Raw genomic sequence first — 20,828 nt, 5'->3', positions numbered from 1 at the left:
AGAAAGAAATTTTGCTCGAAGAAGAGGAGTATGCATGTTTTCCACTGTGCAAAGATGCTTGTGACCCACCACTGAATACAGTGATGGAGGTATTGTACGAAAAACAGGAGGAAGCTCGGAAGGAAGGAGCCTTGTGATTATATGTGGAGCAGTTGCGACGTATTCTTATCGAGCGAAAGAATGCATTTAAACTAATATGGCTGAGATCCTCCGGTCGACATGCCACCAATGGAGGTCACACTGAAATCTGGAGCTCTTCCCTTAATGTGCCATACCAGGCGATACTCACCGAAGCATAGGAAATTTTTAGAGTAGCACATTAAGGAGCTTGGCCCCAGGAGCTCAGCGTGCGTCGTGGACGGCCGCAAAAAAGTGGTTAGTCTGTCCTATACGACCTCACAGGTTTGCATCTGTCTACCAAGCTCCGCCATGCCGGTAAGACGATCGTAGATCGTAATCTTGATCTCAAATCGATGGATCTGCTGCACCACGATCTTCGCCGCCGGTTCCGTCCCTGCGGCGGCTGCAGCGCCAATATCGACTACCGCTGCAGTCTTGCGTCCCCTACAGCACCGTTGATATCACTCCGGCGAGCGACTGGATGCGCTGTCTCCAATCCGTCATCCTTGCTACATGCAAACAATTTATGCAACAATTCGAATTCGCTGAATAGTGTTCAGGTTGGAGAGCCAATTTAGCAAGTCCTCGGTGCGTAGTAGCCTAATTCCAGCAATTTATTTGCTTAGACGCGCCAAGCGTCACTATAGCGATAGCGATGGCGCGCTTCAGGTGGAGGCGCTGGTCTAAGGACAGCCGCTATTGCTTAGCTATAGAGAACTGCAGAGCCTAACCGAAAGCATGTCGTCCTCTGGTCTATAAATGAAAGTACATGTAGTATCGGTAGCCGCTGCAGGGGCTGGAAATTATAAAAAGTTATTGTATTTTCGTTTTCAGGTTCAGTAAAATACATTGCAACTCAATTACATTGCAATAAATGTATCAACTCAAACTTGAGTTATACTTACATTTTGTAAACCACTAGATAATTTAAGAGTATCTCCAGCGGTAGTGCAAAAAACGCAAAAATGACCAGAATTACGCAAGTACAAAACATCGATCTCCAACGGTGTAGTGTTGGGGATAAAAAAGCCCTAAAGTATCACTGCAAAGCGGTTGTGCACTACGGGAGCGTCGTATTGAATATAGGTCAATTATTCACTACGAGCATCCCGTAGTGCACAAGTAGTGCGGCCACCATAACTGGTCTCGTAGGTCATTTCCTTAACGGCCCGACCTCAAAATAGCTTGTGTAGACCTAGAAATCATGCATATGCTCCATATATTTTGCATTATCTTCGCAGTTTGAGCCGCACGGTCGAGCTGCAATGGGTACTCAATGAGTGCCCACCCACCCTCAGGGAGCCATATATATCGGAAAATGGCATTCATCGGCAAACAAGTTCGTTGTTGCCTTGTAGAGGACTGCTTTCGCAGAGTGCACTACGCCATTTCTCTCGTACCTTTGGGACGCCAGACCTATATTAGTAAGGTTTCGAGGCGGGCGTTACCTTCATTTTCCCCTCAGTCGCCTAAATGTGAAGGTAAGGCTAGTGCCAATTGCGAAGACATTTCAAAATATTAGATTCTATAATCGCTAGCCACGCTTAGCTAGGAGCTCCAGTAGCTGCATAAAGCGGCTCTCACTTGCTTGACAGTCCAGCCTCTCTTTCCTCCATTTGTATCGGCGAGCCTGCAGTTCCTTCTCGTTTTGGTCCCGCAGGAGTTCAACTAGCTTAGCGAAATTGGCCCCTTTCGACGGGCTGTCAGTAGTGCCTTCATCTTCATCGCCACGCTGCCACTTGAGACGGTCAGCCGCAACTTTGCGAACCGTCTCGCCTGCTGTCACATTTGTAGCATTCTATTTAGCCATGATTTCTTTCTTAGCAGCTTTGTCGATCTTACTATCATCGATTTTAGCCAAAATCTCGTTTAAAACGGTATATTTTTCAGTGTGAGACCCAGTCACACCTGACAGCTTAGATGTATCTCGGTTTTTTCTTTTGTGCCACCGCTTAACGAAAAATTACAATGAAAATATAATTAGGATACAGGATGATAGAACCACATTAAGTATAATTTAGTTGCCAACCTAGAAGTGCATCGACGCGATTCTAAGCGGTCTTACCGGTCAGATTCATCCGAAAAAGTCTGAAAAGGCCGTTACCTTGCCATACTCTTGAGAGTAGGGCTCACCTACGAGAGCTAGCTTGAGCAGCATCACGCTCTCAGCTTCCGAGAAATTCTTGTGTTTCGGTATCTCCGCCATTGAAATTCTAACAGTGCGATTGCGAAGCTAACCATATAGTACAGTGCTCGATGAGCGAATGATTGGTGTAAGGGTAGAGGTGCTCTATCCGCACATATGCGAGCTCCATCAGAATTTGACTGGGAGGGCTAGTTTTGCTCGTGTTTACAAATGTGAAGGTGAGGGAAGTGCAAACGCGTTTCGAAACCTGTCTAATGAGCAAACTTTGCTTTTCGCACTTAACCGCGTAACTGGAAACAAATAGCGTTGTATCACCATACACTGGTACAAGTATTGTGCTTTGCAAAGCTTATGTCGTTTACCACTAGGGTGGGTGCTCGATTTATAATAAACCGGGGTCATTTTAAATATCGAGGTTATAAAAAGGGATAGATCGTCCAAATTATAATGGCTAAAAAATCGAGCTACGACAAGCCAAATCAAGCGCTCGTGGTCGATTTACGACAAATCGACATCGATGTATTCTAAAGCTACCCTTTTTTGCGCTTTTGAAACGCAAATCGAGTGCAGATATGATTATACCAGACATGCCTTTCCTTTAGCAGTTTTACGCCTGTTTTTATGCGCCAACCGTGCTCTATCTAGGGACAAAATACCAAAAACACCTTTCAAACTGATTGTTTGCATCCACAATTCATCTGTTCCACTTAGATTTGATTGGGACATTACTATTAATATGTAGAGCGCCAAAAGCTGCACATTAAATACACCGCTGTCTATGGGTACATGCAGTGCTTGTGTCATCGTGTGTGCCACACTACGGGCACTTGATATCGTCCCGGCACAGGCCCCGCCAGACCGATAAGCAGTGGTAACGTTATCGTGGCACTGCAGAACGCTACAGGGGTATTCCGGAACCCCAAAAAGCCTCATTAGCACCCTCGTACCCGTAGCTAGCCGCACATACCCAGTATTCGAACCAACGCTACGTTTTTGAAGTACAGCGAGCCCGAAAGGGCAGAGAAGATGCTCTCCGTTTATATGAAGGTGGTTGAGGCGCTGTAAAAGACCCGCTAAGAAACATGCGCTTCCTGTGTAGACAGAAAAAGCTGCAGACACCAGTGAACTATGAGGGAGAGTGTAACAGCGCCGGCAATCTGGAGAAAATCGCGCGGTGCTAGCCGTGCAAAGCGGTGGTGGAGCATTGAAGAGGTGCGGCATTGTGTGTCATGATCAATAGGCATATGTTGGTGGCGGTCGGAGGGTGAATTGGTAGGGGCCGCTCCACTTCTAGCTGTTACGAGTGAATGACAGAATGAATGAGTGAATGCATTAGATGCTTCAAACGCTCTAGTCTAACTGCAGTGCGCTACTGTTACCTACAGGTCTGCCAGCCCCTTGCGACTCGCTTTCGAGTCGACGAGATTTGTTTCTGCCTCGGTAAACAAGACGTGCACCACCAAAGAAATCGAGTCTATCCCTCACTGAAAGACCGTAAACGAGGTGGATGTAGCACCCGGCCTTGACAAATACGCGACACCCGCACGTCTGCTTCTCCACATTAGCCTCCCAGCCAGCTCCAGGCCTATCAGGAGTCTTTACCCGAGCTTTTTGCGCTGAGATGGAAGCAGTAGCAAGAAGAGCTTCCTTTGTTCGTCTGTCCTGCGGGTCATAAACCCGCTCCATTGTGTCAGACAAGACGTAGACAATATCCTTTGGCGCCGGTGGAGTTGCCGTGCCGATTAAAAAGCCGATGGTGTGCTTCATCGGGAATACTTCGCGAATTGTGCCTGCTTTCACCATTTCACGAGCACGACGAGGCACATCTGGACGGGTTTGAGCAGTTGTAGCGAATGTCTTGCTTAAGATGGCATCAGTGTGGACGCAAAGCAGTAGCTGATCAATGAGAGTACCCATTTTTATCCGTGATCGGAGCGTGTAATCACGCTTGAATGATTGCGCGATTGAATTGCTCGACAGGATTATTAGTGGCAGCGAATCCACGAGGTGTGTGGTGCGCTTGCCAGTGTCTGAGCGGGAAGCCAATCCAAGCACTGGAGAAGTAGCTTGCGAAGGCAGAGAGATGCGATACGGTAACATCTGCTAGGCTTCTGAGCTGCGTATGCGAATGCGCTCGAGCTCAGCCTCCGAAGTAGAGTAGTGCATTGCAGCAATATCTAGCCAGGCTTCTTGTATACCTTGGCACCTACTTTATAGTAGCACATTAGATTAACGAGCTCATTGCCGTCACCGAGCGCCCCGTTGACAGCTTTTCTCTGTCCCTTGTCCGCATCGGCCATTACGTAGCGGACAGAGATCTGCTTGTTCGTAACTTTAGTATACAGGTGATGCAGCATTGCAAAGGCCTCCGAGAAGTGTTTTTCGGTTTGATGTGGTAGAATCACAAATCCAACCAGGTAAAAAGAGCTCATACAGTCTGAGATCCCAGCCACCAGGTGCGGGTACTTCACCTGGCTCAACGTATTTGTTGAATCGATGTGTAAGACGTACGATCGCGGATCGCGGTCTAGCCGCGTATGAAATTGCTTTGATGAAAATGCCCACCGCAAGCAGATCTGAGTCCGAACCGCGGCCAACAATGGGTTCTTCATCGGCAGATGAGTGCCACGTGAGCGTGAAAGCCTGCAACGCTTCCTCCTCTCCACGGTACGCATGCTCACTCATCTTGTCTGCTACACTGTCATGAAAGTCGCTTCCACCAAGGTGGGCGCGATGGTAGTGTTACACAAAGGGCTGCACCTTTGCCAACGATGGCAATTTCGCTCCTCCGACTTCAAAAGACGGACGATACAGCGGAATATCTTCATAGGTTTGTGATTGTAGGTGCACATATCCCGGGCGCAGGCCTTCATCTCGGACGAGGTGGGTGACATGTGTTTACCCGCCTCCAGGATGTTCAACACGTTGGACAAGATGCAGATCTGCACCTTGTCCTTCCATGGACAACGAGCGTAGAAGCAACATCCTTAGCTTTGCACTTGCACAGAAGTAGATTTGTGCGCAGGTTATGCGGGACTAGCTCCGTACACAACGCACACGAAGTGAGGGCGCTTTTGCTCACAACGTAGGCCTTGAGCGATTCTACCAGCATGCTGCTGTCGTGGGGCGATATATCCGTAGTAAGAAGGGTCCAGACGATCTTAGCGAGGCATTGAGCCACAGGAAGGGGCTCATTGGCCCCGTTTAGCTTCTGTGTCAAACTGGAACCTGGAACAAAAGTTCCAAGCCTCCAAGTTTGCTGAGTGGTTAGCATCCATTTGACTGGATCCCTTGCTCGACGACTGGTCAGTTTGGATATAGAGTCTCGAAGGCACAGAGGCGCGCAGTCCAACGCCACTTGGACCAGCCCGGCTCCCTTACACTGCGAGTTCTGCGCCGCTCTCTCCACCTCCCGTCTTGCCCGAGTCTACGGCAGGTGCGTAGCAGCTCTACAATGATCAGTACGTCGTTCTAACCTTTTGTATGGCGTTTTTGGTGCTATGAACAGTGAAAACCCGTGCTGCTTTGGTCGGCATTGCCTACATAGGTGAGCTGCTGTTGCTGACAGCTATCTAAACACCGTAGCAACACTTTGCACACGACGCGGTTACCTTATTTCGCAGTGGAGAGCAGTATCATGGATCCTGTTTCGTGCTTGGCAGCTGTTGTGGTGTCGGAGATGATGAGAGCACCCAGATCCTTCTACTTCTAGAGCGGTGAACCTGCTCGTACAGCAGCATGAGATGGAGGTGGACGTAGTTAGCGGGTTCTTTCGTCCACGAGATCGAGAATGGATTGCAAAGGAACGAAGTAGTCATTGGTCTCAGATGCTCTTCTCATCAAGAGTGTATTTCGACTCCAGCATGAAGGTCCTATTTCGCATGGATAGCAACAGTATTGCTAGCCTCTTCAGGACCATTTGCGCTGGGCTAGTGCCGTTGCGAAAGGCACCCGATGCCGTTGTGCCGCCAAAGCGTCTGCGGTGTTCCTATACCTGTGCGCACACGGCTCATCAACTCGCGTCACGGCAGATCGCTTTGCCATCGGCCCAGCTACGGTGGCCGGCATCGTAAAAGAAGTGGCAGCTGTTGTGTGTAGTTTGATGGGAGAACTGGTGGCATTTCCACCGTTTCGACTTTGCGCCTCCCATATCGCTAGCGAGTGCGGCATTCCTCAGATCGTAGGGTGCATTGATGGATCTCACATACCAATTGCAAGGCCAGAGATAAATGGGTCGATGTACTACAACAGAAAGTGTTGGTATAGCGTTGTTCTACAAGCTGTGGTTGACTGGAGAGGTAGATTTTGCGATCTCGACTGCAAATGGCCTGGACGTGTCAGAGATGGTCGCGTATTTCGCAACAGTGCTCTTGCGCACTCATTCCCAGCGATCTCAGCAGCATCAGAGACTATCACACTTCCCACGGGAGTGGACACTTATGCTCGTATCCCGTATTTTCTACTTGGTGATTCAGGCTATCAGAACACGAATTATCTAGTGACTACCTTTGAAATTGCTGAGACTGAAGCAGACGAAATCATAGCAAAGATGAACAAGAAATTGAGCCACGCTCGTTATCGCGTAGAGTGCGCGTTCGGCAAGCTCAAATGTCGCTGGCGTATTTTGCTGAAAGGAATTGATCAGGACGTGCTTGATGCTCCCGACATCGTGTTTTCGCTTTGCATCATCCAAAACTTTCTCAAAGACAACAATGATTCATACCTTATTGAAGAAGATGACTGGCGCCAGATCGTACGGAAGTATGAAGCTCGATTTCCTCAACCCGTTGAAGTGAGTGGGGAGCATCTAGCGAAAGTACACGAGATGAGCTGAAACGATGGTTTGCATTCAAATTACGACAAATGTCCTAGTAAGAAATGTAAAGTTTAGCCTAGAATCACTGAGCGCTGTTGTTCGTCGTCAGAGCACTCACGAGAGCTCCCAATAGCTCCATGTGCTGGGAGTGCTGCTGTCGGCGTTCTTTCATTTCTTCTTCCTGCCGTTTCTGGGTACGTTCAACCAGCTCTGCTGATCGTTCCTGGAGAATCTCCCGCATCTCATCATACTTGTTGGGAGAATCTCCCGCATCTCATCATACTTGTTGCTGCGTTTCCTCTTGTTGTTTCTTTTTCCTGTGTTGTACGAGTCCTTATTTTCATCAGCACAGTCCGTGCGCGCGGGAACACCAAAAATACTGCTAGTGTCGTCACTAGTAGCACTGTTCGTGATATCTTCTTTGTTGTAGCGAGTTGTAGCGGCGTAAGTAGACTCTAGCGGCTCGGTGTCGACCTGCCGGCCAAAGAAGAGGTGTAGCTCATCGTACACGTCCTGGCTCACGTTGGGGCTCTTTACACGATGACGGTCACTGCAATACGCATGTAAAAGCTTAATAAACATACCAATGTGTCATCATAAAGACGGTTTGGCTACTTACCGAAGCTCCTTCCTCTCTTTCTTGCTCAATTCAAACCACTTAGGCTTGCCGGTGCTCCCTGCGATCCTATTGGCATTAACGTCACTAATAAAGCGATACATTTCACGGAGGGCCTGCAGCTTGTCTTCGACGGCCTTCTTCGATCGCGTGGAGGTCGGGAAGGCTGTCTTATACTCGTCAAAGATTTTTTGGGTGATCATTTTCTCGTCCTTGCGACGCTCTCCTGTCATTACTTTCTTCCACGCTCGCACAAGACCAAGCGTCGTTTCCCCTGTCCAGTTGCGCTTCTCGAAAGGCGCTGGTTTACATTCCGCATCGTTTTCGGTGCTGGTGCCGTCGACGACAACAGCTGCATCCTCATTCTTCTGCCTACCCGGCTTGCTAGCTTTCCCCATTCCTTCTCGAGGGGGGATCTTGTTGTGCTGAGAGAACGCCACGAAGAGGCGCTGAAGAACATTTAGTTTTGCAAGTTCCAGGTCTCAGGAAGCTCCTGACGTCACTGAAACAAAGGCACTAAAGCGCGGTGATTCTTGGAACTTTTAGTGGCATTTTCTCCTGTTTCAGGGGAAATCTGGCGATGCTAAACACATTTCCCCTCGAACCTGGAACTTTTTTTCCAGGTTTCAGATTCAAAAGCTTTGCTAAACAGCACCATTGGCAGCGAGGGTGATACTTGAGTAGAAGACACTGAAGTGAGCTTTGATCTTTACCGTAGATATGTACATGTGTGCACCTCTCATTCGGTAAAATAGTAACGTCTACGTGATGCAATTGTATGGTTGCTGCATAGGTGATGTGTGTGCGCTTTTATAAGCTAGTAGAATGACTGGCGGTGGATACTTTTTAGTTGCCGTTGGTCGGTCAAAAAGTGGCAATCGATCATTATTGGTGCCAATGATGTGAATTGTATGCATATCGTTTTTTCAAGGTTATTTTAGCGCGTTGTTCTATCTAGGCCATAAAACCGAGCGACATTTCATCTGCAAGGCACAATACTGCCCTCACGCTGACAATGTGAAAAAAGTCGACGAGATGAAAATTTTAAACTGCCGAGAAAGAGAGAAGGCTCTATAAAGCATGTCCATGTGGCGTACCTAGGACCATGCGACGCATGATGCGTGTCCCAGCCTCCAAATTGCAGGCGTGACGGACCGTTATATTTAATTGCCAAAGTTGGGCATCTCATGTCGAGCCTGCAGACCGACAGTATCCTCTTCACCTCGTCTTGCTGTCAGTGACATAACGCATGCAGGAGCGCCTCTCGTACTACTACTTCGAAGCACACTTGGATCTTCACTCCCCAGTCGACTTGACTGCCGAGAACGTCAACGTCGGGGTCTTGGAAGATTACGGCACCGTAATTAATTTGGTGAGAACAGCCGAGGATCTCTAATAAAGAATAAAGCCACTTCAATTACTATACCAAATCGTTTTGACAAAGGTTTTTCATATTCCGTGCTCAAAATAATCTTTTAAATATAATATCACAACTTCAGAGGCGATTCCAACAAAACACTCATCCACAACGTCATCACTTGAGCATTTACCGACACACTCGTCGATGCTCGGAAGACTTGACTAATAAATACCATCAAAATCTCCTGCTCCACGTCCATGGACCCATTCCAAGTCTCAACCGCCAACTTCACTGTCAAGGCGAAGTGTCAGCCACATAATACGCTCATGGTCGTGGCCAACCGCCAGCTGCAGGTCTGGAACGGATCTACCTGTTGGCCGTCGAGTCTTCAGGACGGCTCATTGATGGATCTCGTTACCGACCCCGAAAAAGAAGTTGTTAACGACGAATCTCCGGCATCCTCCGCCTCAGGTTCACCTTCTCCTGTGCCACAAGAACCCGAGAAAAAAAAAAGATACAAGAAACGCAAGGCGACGCACACGATTCGAAAGGAGCAGAAGGCGGTTCTGGAGAGGGAGATCGCGGAGCTTCAAGCCCAGCTTGAGGATGTTAAGTTCCGGGCGCTGGTACAGCAGGGCAAAGTGTCGAACTCCTACCATGACCGAGCAGTAGAGAACGCGGTACTTAAAGAATCGATTCAGGAACAGCATTTCGTGATGGCGCAGGTGAGAGCATTTCTATCGGGTCAGATGCAGCACCAAATGAGTGGAGTGAGACCCATGGAGACCAAGATTTGTCTCAGCGCAGATAGAGAGGAAAGACGACGCGTGCTACATGCTCTACGAGGGGTTAAACTTCGAGAGGCCAGAAGGTTCTTGCGTGCACGAAGCAGTGGGATCAAACCGAACACTCCCTACTTTCAGGAAGAGCGATACGAATCGGCGGACGGGGGGTTCTGTATTGCCCGGTTCGAGATCACTCCGCTACACGGTGTGAAAGGAGGCGTCCGCGCTGTGTTTGACGCAGTGCTCCAAGCTGCGTTCAATGTCGAGATCATCATTTCCGAGACGTCAGGCAACATTACAGTGCGCGAGGACGACGATATGAACGACGAGAGGGTCTCGCAGATGCGACTCGTGTCCCAGACCAGTCGAGGTGTCCTCGTAGAGAACAATTTAGTGCATTTTACAGAGTACTCTAACACAGAGAGTGGCAGGAGCGGCAGAGACTGCTATGCGGTCACATCCACAGACTTCGTAGACGAGGACGAGCTGTATCCGTACAGACCGCGGGAGCGCGTTCGACGTGACACGACGGCCGCCATGTTGGTGTCGTACCTGGACACACCGAAGCAGAAAGCTGAAGGCGAGGACGAGCCTGTCGTTGTCCTCATGCGCTGGGCCTGCACGAAAATCTGCCACACGGACCTCAACATCTCGCATGGTGCCGTGATGGACATGCGAGAGACGTCGATTCGATCGCATGGCACGTATCTTAACACCTTGCTTCCGGACGGTACTTGCCCAGAACGCGTAAGCGCATGTCGTAAGATACGGTATATCAATGTTACTACGTATTTGTATGGGTGCACTTTTTGACGTGAGGTTAGGTACATTAATTTTCAACAGGTTTTTCTTTCAATGTCGTAACTCTGACGGGATTCAGCGACAGTATTGCCTGCTCAATGTCGTAACTGACTGCAAGTGCAGTCAACAGATGGCTAAATTGCTTCACAGGCAGTCCACTTAAATCAAGAAACGCAAGGACGAAGGTACGATGGTTCAAGAAGCTGTGTATTTGAAACAAATCACTAATCAACTGACACGCAACCAAGCTCACTCGTCATCACTACCATTATCGTTGTCACCACCGTTGCCGTCGTCGCTGCCAGCATCGTGCCCAAGCCGAAGTTCCCGTCGCGTCTTCTTTCTTTGGCCAGCTTTCTGGCCGGGCCGACGGAGCACAATGCGCTTCCCTAAGTTTGGTGGGATAGCTTGCCCGGCGTCGAAGTCATCATGCCAGATATCATAGCATGTCTTCGCAACGCCCTTGTATTCCCGTCGAATACGGTTGCACAACCAGCATTTCGCATTATCAACGGAGCAGCATTCGCAAAAGAACGTTGTTGCGAAGGACTTCTTCTTTTCAGTACGCAAGAGCGCGCAGACCTTGCACGATCTTTGCTGGCGTTTCTGGACCCCAGTAACGGTAACCCAATCTTCAGACTGCTGCAGCGCGTGCGTGAGGCGTACTGGGGTGCGCTGGCGCTTTTGGCTCGCAGGAGGCGGTGTTGCCTCCACTCCAGCAAAATCTTCGGCTTTGAGTTGGAGAAGTTGATTTTGAAGGACGCAAAACCACTCTGAGCGCTTCATAGCAGCCATCCCCTTGATCTTGGCCCCCTCTTTGTGCGTAAGATACGCATTTACCATGACCATGTCCAGCAAACCTAAGAATAGGCTCTTATAATATTTCGTGAACCTCGTCGACATTTGCAGTGAATACGACTGGAGACGGAGTTGATCGTGGACATCAACTCCGCTCATCCAGTTCTGGTAGTCATTTACAGCAGAGGGGCACGGCACTCGAACCGCACCGATACGTTTTATTTTTCGCTCAATTGTCGACGCCGCCATAATGGAGCCCGTACAGAGATAATAGACGGGCTTCCGGTCCCACCAAACACAGGAAATCATGGTCGGGATGGCGATAGAGCGAGAGAACGAGAATGTACCGTGGGGTATGCTCACTGGGCGTGTCTTGCTCGTAGCCCTGAGATTCGGGTTGAATCCAAGCCGGTTAGTCATGATCGTGCCAATAACATACACCTTCATACTCAGGAGCTCAATCGCAAGGAGCACGGACGAGTAGTAGCGATCGATCACGACGGTATGCCACTTGTGACGAGACTGGGCGAGACAATCTTCAAATTCCGTACCACGGCTGCAGCTCCAGTCTTAAAGTCAACTGAGGTGTCAGGTCCACCAGCAGATGCACGCTTACCCACATAAACTTCGAACCTAGATAGTTACGACATTCACTGCTGTCAGGCAAACACAAAGTAGATAGTTACGACATACAAATTTTAAACGTACCTGTGGCAGTATGCCGTCTGCGCGTCACAGACCATAAATAGTTTGGACCCGTTGCGGTGAGGCTTGTCGGCCATGAACATCCGGGTCGTGTTCCGCTTCGACGTGGACGGTAGTATACCCTCATCAAACGAAAAAATAGCAGAAAGAGACCACCCCAGCAAAAAGCGCTCTTGGACCTTGTCAACAACAGGGCGAAGTTTCCAGAGTTTATCGTTACCGTGGTCAATCGTGTTGTCTACGAAGTGCAAGTCTCGCATGATACTCTGGCACTGTCACGCGTCATGAACCGCCCAAAAAGACCGGCGGGAACAGCACCGTCTTCCACCATACTCCAGTGCGCACCAAATCGTTTCTTTTGAGGGCAGAGCATCCGTGCAACGAGGAGTCCAACAACGTGAAGAATCTCTTGTGTAGAGTATGCTGCCTTAGCCTTCAAACGACGTGTAATCTGCTTGATAGTTTCACGCCGAAGGTCAGTCTGCCGTGCCTGAATGTTACGGGCGCGCTTGCCAGCTTGCTGTAGACCATATCGGTTCGTTTCAGCCGCGATAGAAACCCACAGAGACTTTGGCATGAAATAAAAGAAGGTGAGGATTGGCGATCTCCATAATTGCAGCAGGTCGGGCACAGGCCTTGCTTCTTCGGTGCCCAGTCCAGGGTACGCAGCAGCATCTGTCTCGTACTCCGAAGACACTGGCGTCCACTGCATTCCTCGTAGTGTCTGCTCTCTCTCCGTTGCAGCGGTTCTGCTAAGTGCGTTATTGCCCACCTGTAGTGCCGCAATGAAAGCCTTGTCCATTTCAACTGCGTCACTGTCGGACAGGACGTCGTCATCTTCCTCGGACATCCCGGCTCCGGAATCGCTGTTAATATCACTCATGCCGTCGTCGTCGCTGTCACCCGAGCTGTAGTTCTCGTAGTCACTCGGCTTCTCCCCATCCAGCAAAACATTCACGTCCTCTTTGCCTGATAACGGCGTAAGTGTCCGTCGTCGAGGTTGAGACGCAGCGGCTTCTTCTTCGTCTACATCACCCTCGCTCTCTAATCCAGAAGCCTCCGAAAGTAAATGCAGTCCAGCAGCGGCCTCGTGGGCACCGCCGTCTTGTAGATCTCCTGGGGATAGATTGAATGCTCTGCTCACTGCAGTCTGCGACAGCTCGATGTCATCATCACTTGGGGTGCCGAACATTCGATCAATAGTATGCTGCGAAAGAAGGACACTCGTGTCGATCTGGGAAGGCCGAACGACGTCTTCCCCCTCGTGTTGTTGCTCTTCACCACTACTACCAGCTCCTGCCTGGTCTAGTTCCCCACCTCCTTCATCTCGGACTTGAGCATCAGCATCCGCCTCTTCCAGCAAGCCACTGTCGAACGCGTAGTCCACGACTGATTTCTCCCCCACGAAGACTTGCGTGTTGTCAGGACTCGAGTAGCTCCACTCAGTCTGGAGGCCACTCGGACGCTTGGACTTCCACCCCGCCGCCCGAAGCTGTCGCCATAAGTGGCCAAAGTCAATATCGTGTGTAGCGGCAGCCGGCACGGCGGGTTTCTCGCGTCGACTCTTCCGTATGCGCACCATCCAGCAAAATGTCGAATGAGTGGCTGTTCACGACGTGGCTGATCCCCTTCCCCTGGCCTGGTTTTGACCTGTAGCAAAATGACCTCTCGCAGATTATATTTTTGTGGTAACTTGATTAAAGTATTGAAAAAACTTTCCGAGCCATTTGCTAATGACCTTCGTGCAATGTCGTAATATACGACGTAACAAAAATAATATGTCGTCTTATACGACGTTCGTAAGCAAGGTGTTAACTGCGTCAGAGAGGCTCTAGGTCTACCTACATAATAGAATTTGTGATTACGCTTTTTTCTATCCATTAATTTTTCGGCAACCTGGTAAGCTATCCGAGTGGTAACTACATGTTATGTATTTCGCTGGAGCACAATGGTCCTTGTCACTTGCTCTTCCGCTTGATCGGTTGGCTTCGTCTATCATTCCAAGGTCGACTGGCTCAAACTGCACGATGAACGACGCTGTGAGCATCGCAGACCTGATAAACGTCGTGGAGTCCGACATGACTGCCACGTCACCGACCCGCGTCGCCACGATAGCGTTATGGTCCTATGGTTATTCCGACGCGAGTGACAGCGCGCGAAGTCCAATGAAAAAGAAACGCATCTACAAGAAGCGAAAGTCTACGCACGCGTTACGTAAAGAGGAGAAGCCGTGTTGCAAGCGGTGGTCGCTGTATTGCAGGTTGAACTAAAGAACCTTGAGCTGCAGACGTTAGTGCGACTCGGTGAGGACGATATTGTGCTAAATAACGAAGTGGCGCACAACGTCGTGCTGCGTGAGCTTATCCAAGAGCAGCACTTGGCGGTGGCGCAAGCTCAAGGAATGTTACTGGGCGACACTCGTCCTCCTAGTAGGAGGACGAGTCCAACAGAGATGCTTATTGACTTGTCAGAGAGCGTTGAAGGACCCAAACTTTATTATGCCAGAAGGTACATCCAGCATCGCAGTTTATGCATCCTTCCGCTGAATATTATACGTGTAATTGTATATTAATGCCTCAGACAGCCCATTCACTTTGTTCTTTCACTTTTGTATTTTGCATTACCGTTGAATCCGGAAATGATGCATATTTATAATGTGCTGATGGATCTATATTCAGTTATTCCGTTTAAAATGCAATGTTTTTGTTTTTTCCTTGAGTTTTTTTTTTCAACCTCTCATTTGCGGTAAAATGAAAATTAAGCTAAGTCCAATTAAAGATGCTGGGCCCGAGGGCTTTGTACTTACTCAGGTGACTTCAGTAAGCATTATTTGGCGGATTCGTTCAGCTTTTGAAATATCTTGACAGAAGCAACAACGACGCCAGCTGCCGCACCAAGTAACAGTGGAACACCGAGAGCTTTCGACCACTTTTCAGTGAGCCGATTTTGCGACGATTGAGTCGAAGGTGCTGACGGTTTCTGCATTAGGTGATGATGAAACGCGGCAGCTGGCAATACGACCGCTTCCCTTCTAAGACGGCGAGCGCTTATATCAGAGGTGATACTTCTGGTACTGTCGTAATACAAACCACGGGCGGTGTCGATCAGGGCGGCTTTGGTGCACGTGGTGATCGCGTAGAAAGTAAGCACCATGGCAGCCAGCGAGCAAATGCCGCGCATTTTGGCCGATTACGAATATAAATCACAGATGTCTTTAACTTATAGCTACACAAAACTTAGGGTAAAAACACCACCGCAGGGATTATTTTAGAGTAAACTTGATATTGCCCAAATGACAGCTTGATACGAAATTCTGGAGGCGTTTTGAATGCAGGTGCACTTGTATTTATTCTAGTCTACGAGATAATACTAGATTTAAGTCAGTTGCCTAACCTATAAGCGATGCAACTACCTTGAGCAAACACAAAACATGTTTTTAGCAAATTGGACTAAGTTGTAGTCTGAGCTCTCGAAAAGATGTGTCGGCAACGGGTTTGCAGTCAATCATTTCTTCATCAACAAGCTGGACACAAGAAATGAGTCACCTATAATGGTAGTTGATAATGTGAATATTGGTACCATCTGTAGATTTTCAATACTCTATACGACCGATTGCCAGAAAAATAGTCAAATCCTAAGGTTACAAAAAATTGTTCTTGTAACATCACTAAGTATTGGAGCATGCAGGTAATCTATCAGTCATTTATTCCAGAAATCGCTGTTTCGCTATTCAAACTACTTAAGTTCTTTAATGTTATTAAGCAGCGCAAAAAAAACTATGTCACTTACATGATTGCGTTGAAAGCACACGCGAGTTGCCTATCTAACTTGCTGTTCCACTAACGAAGGAAGAATAGTTGCATGTGCACCAATAATCATGTCACTTCTCGTCGATATCGAGGGGATATCATGCGATGAAGTGCATGCCCCCCCCCCGCTGTGTCACGCATCGATATCGCTGCCCCGTCGCGAGAGCGCGAGTAGCCCCATGACTCCAGATGATCTACCTTTAGCAAGTCATTCTGACAGCTAATTAGATGAACTGAAAATTATGACATGCCCCAGGCGAAGTACGATGACGGCGATAGTGGCGAGCATGAGGACTTCGGCAGCTTTGGCTTCAAGCGATTGCAACCCGCCGCTAAAGGTTATATTCCGTGCAGAAAGCCCATTATTGCATGCTCAAATGACTTGTGATACTGTAGCATTTTGTCATCAAAATCCCACAATAATGCAAACGAGATTTAAATGGATAAAGACTCGTAGCTTAATTGATACCGATCAAAAGTGAATGACATACAAAGTTGATTGCTGGAGTCAACTACTCGGATTAGATGTTTAGAGGTGTTGACACTCCCGGTACAGCTCCTGTGAGCAGCTAGAATGAGTTGGAACTTCCAACTCAGAAGGAGACCCCCCCATCGAGCTCGGTACACCGACAAGGAAGTCTCATCATGGCCTAAGTGTATTACCGTACCAGTGCAAGACGTCGCGGCACAACAAAACGACTGATTTCAGACTCGTCAGCAACTTGGACTTACCAGTAAATTGTCAAAATTATGCTCAAGTCAGGATTGATCTATTGCTGATAGCTTTTTCGGAATTTGAATAGATTGCCTTTTTTTTAAGAAAAGTTACTCCAAGCTTACCTCTTTACTGCTGCGATATCGGTACAGTATTGTGCTGAGGGTAAATCGGTATTCACCAAAGTTAGAGGATGCACGCGCTCGGGTGTGTTGATTTGTGGATTCACCAAGAAAGCAATACTAAGTTTCGACATAGTAGCCGGGACAGGATCCAGCGAACGTGGAATATTTCCTATTACCGTCCGACACGTCGCTACTTTGCTCGTCTGGTCCACGCGTTTTAAGTGTGCCTTGCAGCTACCTCTCAACTGGGCAAACTTCTCGCACCCGTCGACGAAGCAACGTCGACCTCCTCCATGCGAGAGACAAAATCGTTTGTACTGCGCGAGCTTGCTGCACCCGTCGTGGGCACACCGTCGACCACCTCCATGTGCGACGCACAGACCATGACTCTGAGCTAGCTTGTAGCAGCCCGATCCACGACATCGAACACCTCCTCCATGAGCTTTGCATAGTCTGCGTGTCTGTGCTTGCTTCTCGCAGCCTGTAAAACTGCACAGGACTGGCTTGCGACGGCGGCTTGAAGGTGGCATGGCTAGCTGGGCTACTAGTGCACCGACAGATTGTCGGCGACAGTTCCGACTCGTGAGTGCATGTACGATATGTATTGAAACCAACATTATGCTCAGCGTCACGAACCTTGTGATGATCAGGCCTCCCAAGCTGTTTCCACTGGGTGGTCGATCATCACGCAATCTTCGGACACAAATAAGACTAAGCTACTGAATAAATACAGTAAAAGCGACATCGACCTGTGACCGTAGTGTTATCGTTGCTGGATCAGCACGATACTGCAATTCGGTAGTAAGTTTAAGCACTTTACCGATTTAAAAACATTTTTTTGTTAAAAAAAAGCGGTAAGCTTTTCACTGTGAGTTTCAATCACAATTGAAGTTAAGCCTATTTTTAACAACTAATGAAAATAAAGCCATTTTTCTTAAAGCAGGGTACATGACATCATGTCATGAAAGCAGGGTACATGTCATTGACATGTACCCTGCTTTAAGAAAAATGGCTTTATACATTGCATTCTGGAGCAAATTTGATATGTGGTCAACATAAATGTCATGTTGAATTTGTGTGGCATTTTTCCAAGCAGTTTCACTCCCCAACCATGATGAGCGAGATGGACGCAGCGCCGACGTCACGCTTGCGTCGGCGCAGCTTCTTCGAGGGCATGGAGAGCGAAATCTCGGCCACCGAGAGCGTTACGCTCAACGAGAGCGACTTGGCGTCCGCAGCATCGGCGTCCTCTTTGCTTGGCGACAGCGAGAGCTACGGCGTAGCAAATGCGCCATCGAAACCAGGCAAAGTGGCTCCATCCAAACAAAACGGCCCCAAGACGTCGGTGGAAGACCAAGAGCTACTGCAGCTATCTAATAACGCAGGTCGAGGTGAACGAGGACTTAAGCTGCTGCAAGATCTATGGAGACAACTTATGACATGGCTACAGTTGCTGTATGTTCCATGGGCTGCCCGATTCCCAGTCGCAGCATCTAAAGTGGGTGAATGGAGACAAAAGACCGCATGGATCTTAAAAGGTCCCAAAGATTGGGTCAAAATGTGGAAGGGAGACCCCAATGCCCCAGTTAAATACTGGGTTTATCCCACCCACTGGCTCACTTACGCCTCCATCAGCCTCGTGCTGCTTCAGATCCTTATTTACTGCAAGTTCCAGACTGTTTCATTTGATCTACGCGTCCACGAGTGTGTATTCAGAGAGAGACTGCTAGCTTCAGCTGATCTGATGCAGCGTAGTGCAGTGCCCAGTACCCACATGCAGCCTCGCGCAGCAGCATTGAGGTTCCTGGAACGTCGCTTCGAGCAACAATACAGTCCAGGAGCACGGCAACCTGGCCAGGCCAGACTGCCGTGGACATGTCTAGCTGTCATTCCTACGGGAAGTGACAGAGCTATGGCTCAAGCAACCGAGTTGGCATTCTTGTGGCCTCGAAGTCAAGTTGTGGCTGCAAACGCTCACTCTAAGATCGCAAGTAGGGTTCACGTCGCTGTGGGCGCCAGTCCACTCGATAGAGCAGCAGAGACACAAGTTGGGGTGTTTGCAGCCATGTTCCCATTAAGTGCGATGCGTCCAGTTTTATTTGCTTCTAGATTTCCAGATTTAGTACTGGTCAAATCAGAGTTTGCACTAAAGCAAATGCTGAAATTCCGTCAAGAACGACAGGAAGAACGCGACCATCGAGGACGAGCAGGCGTGGGACGGACTTCGCCTGTTGATCTGGGCACCGCGGACCTCGCCGCGAGTCATTTCGGCGTTTATTTGCTGAAAACGACCGTGCCGGATGTGTATAATCGACATATCCGGAAGAAATGGGACGAATTTCTGCATGTTGTAGCGGTGGATGACGCGGACAAGAAGCAGCAGCTCACTGAAGAACTACTGACTGCTTGGGTGGCTCATCCTGCGTGGCCTATGCTCCATGTTCGCTTCGAGCGGTCTTTAGTGTTATGTGGGTCATTTCAGCGTATTTTAAGCAGTATGGTCAAGGACTATGAGGCTGATGCTGAAGCTGCAGAGGCAGCCGAAGCGGCAGACCCGAACCGGGCTGCGGAGGAGTGGCTGGAAGGCCTGGATAGCCCAAAGAAACCAGCCAAGAGACCAACTAAACGCCAACTTAACGTGGACTTGGTGTGCGAAGAAGACGCCAATTCACCTCAGGAGATTGTCAGGCTGAAAAACAGCATTGGGATGCACCTGTTCCCCGTTCCTCCGGAGCTGGAAAAATATGAAGAAACGGTGCTTGAGAGCTTAGCCGTCGGTGCTGTTACAGTGACATACAACACGCCGATCATGCAGGAATGGGTGCCTGATAGCTGCGGACTACGCGTCGGTTCGTTTGACTACGATGGGGCTGATACAGGGGCTGTAGAAGGAGATGAACAGCGCGATAGTACAGCGCTAGTGAAGCTGCCGTCGGTGCACGTAACCTCCAGTGAGATTGAAGAGACGATTGAGCAATTGTTGACGCTGGACCGAGTCAGTCGAGTGGCGGCAGGGCGAGCAGCTCGGGTGCACTATCTGCGGATGCGCACACACTATTTGTCAGCCATAGCAGCACTGGATGCCGCCGTGTGTGAAGGAGATAGTGATGATCTGGGCGAAACACAGAGCGAAATCGGACAGCATAGACGCAGGAAAGTCGAAGTCGAAACCTTGCGAGCATTCCTGTACTAAGACAATTGCGACGAGTATTTTTCATTTTTTTGCAAGGATACTTAGCTGAATAGTTGGTACTGAACTCCGAAGCAGTGATCGAAAAAAACACGACGTAAAATTTTTTTTTTAGCGGTGTATTACTGCAATGGAGAGCTCAAAATTCAATTGCTACATGTATTGCAGAGATCTTGCAATTTGCCCAGGTTATTTTAACATGCTTACCCTCCCCCCCCCCTAGAGCTCATACATGTAGCTAGTCTTGTTGCAATAAGAATACGGTATTATTAGATCACTACCGGTACATGTTTTTGATACAGCAATTTGCGCACTTCGGGTTGCTTCGGATATTCAATATGGGAATATTAAGTAGTACTAAACTACAGCTTTGATCACGAGGAAATCCTACAAACACTCACAAAAGAGACATGCAACACCCAAATCATCCTCAGGGCACCCAGGTAAGAGCTTTCATACAACACGTCGGGGAGAACGTCCTCACAACACCCAAGCAAATTATGTACCACCCACACTATACTACTAGCACCATAAACCTCTCTTTTTGCATCTTTGGACAATTAATAACACTGAATAGAGTTTGACAGCACTCAAAGTGAGTGTACTAACACTGAAATCCTTAATTATTATAGCCATTCATTTAGCACCCAATCAAAACTCATCAGTAGTACTGTACACAGCGGAGGCGAGAGCAGCAGGTCGACGAGCACCAACAGCACGGACAACAAGAACCAGCACCACGGACGACAAGCACTAACAGCACATAGCGTCAACGACGAGTAGCACGGACAGCGAGCACCAGCATCAGAACAACGAGCGCCGGCAGCATTCTCGGCAGCAGC

General features: G+C 48.8%; 3 protein-coding genes across 3 annotated transcripts; 2 read left to right on the top strand and 1 right to left on the bottom strand.

Moving 5' to 3' along the window:
* Nucleotides 1-1,654: 1,654 nt before the first annotated feature.
* PITG_07593 (uncharacterized protein) lies at nucleotides 1,655-2,326 on the bottom strand (the record flags this gene model as incomplete). The annotated part of the gene is made up of 2 exons (XM_002904527.1): nucleotides 1,655-1,899; nucleotides 2,254-2,326. 2 exons carry the CDS (start codon nucleotides 2,324-2,326, stop codon nucleotides 1,655-1,657), a joined length of 318 nt encoding a protein of 105 aa, XP_002904573.1.
* Nucleotides 2,327-9,715: 7,389 nt separating this feature from the next.
* On the top strand, nucleotides 9,716-10,367 carry PITG_07591 (uncharacterized protein; the record flags this gene model as incomplete). The annotated part of the gene is made up of 3 exons (XM_002904526.1): nucleotides 9,716-9,726; nucleotides 9,825-10,250; nucleotides 10,319-10,367. 3 exons carry the CDS (start codon nucleotides 9,716-9,718, stop codon nucleotides 10,365-10,367), a joined length of 486 nt encoding a protein of 161 aa, XP_002904572.1.
* Nucleotides 10,368-17,907: 7,540 nt separating this feature from the next.
* Nucleotides 17,908-19,989, top strand: PITG_07589 (uncharacterized protein; the record flags this gene model as incomplete). The annotated part of the gene is made up of 2 exons (XM_002904525.1): nucleotides 17,908-19,641; nucleotides 19,723-19,989. The coding sequence occupies 2 exons, from the start codon at nucleotides 17,908-17,910 to the stop codon at nucleotides 19,987-19,989; spliced, it is 2,001 nt and encodes a 666-aa protein (XP_002904571.1).
* Nucleotides 19,990-20,828: the final 839 nt, after the last annotated feature.

This window comes from Phytophthora infestans, genomic scaffold (genome assembly GCF_000142945.1).
Source record: "Phytophthora infestans T30-4 supercont1.11 genomic scaffold, whole genome shotgun sequence".
NCBI classification, from domain to species: Eukaryota; Oomycota; class Peronosporomycetes; order Peronosporales; family Peronosporaceae; genus Phytophthora; species Phytophthora infestans.
Note: the sequence above shows the minus strand (reverse complement) of the source record. Positions and strands in the feature narration are given on the sequence as shown.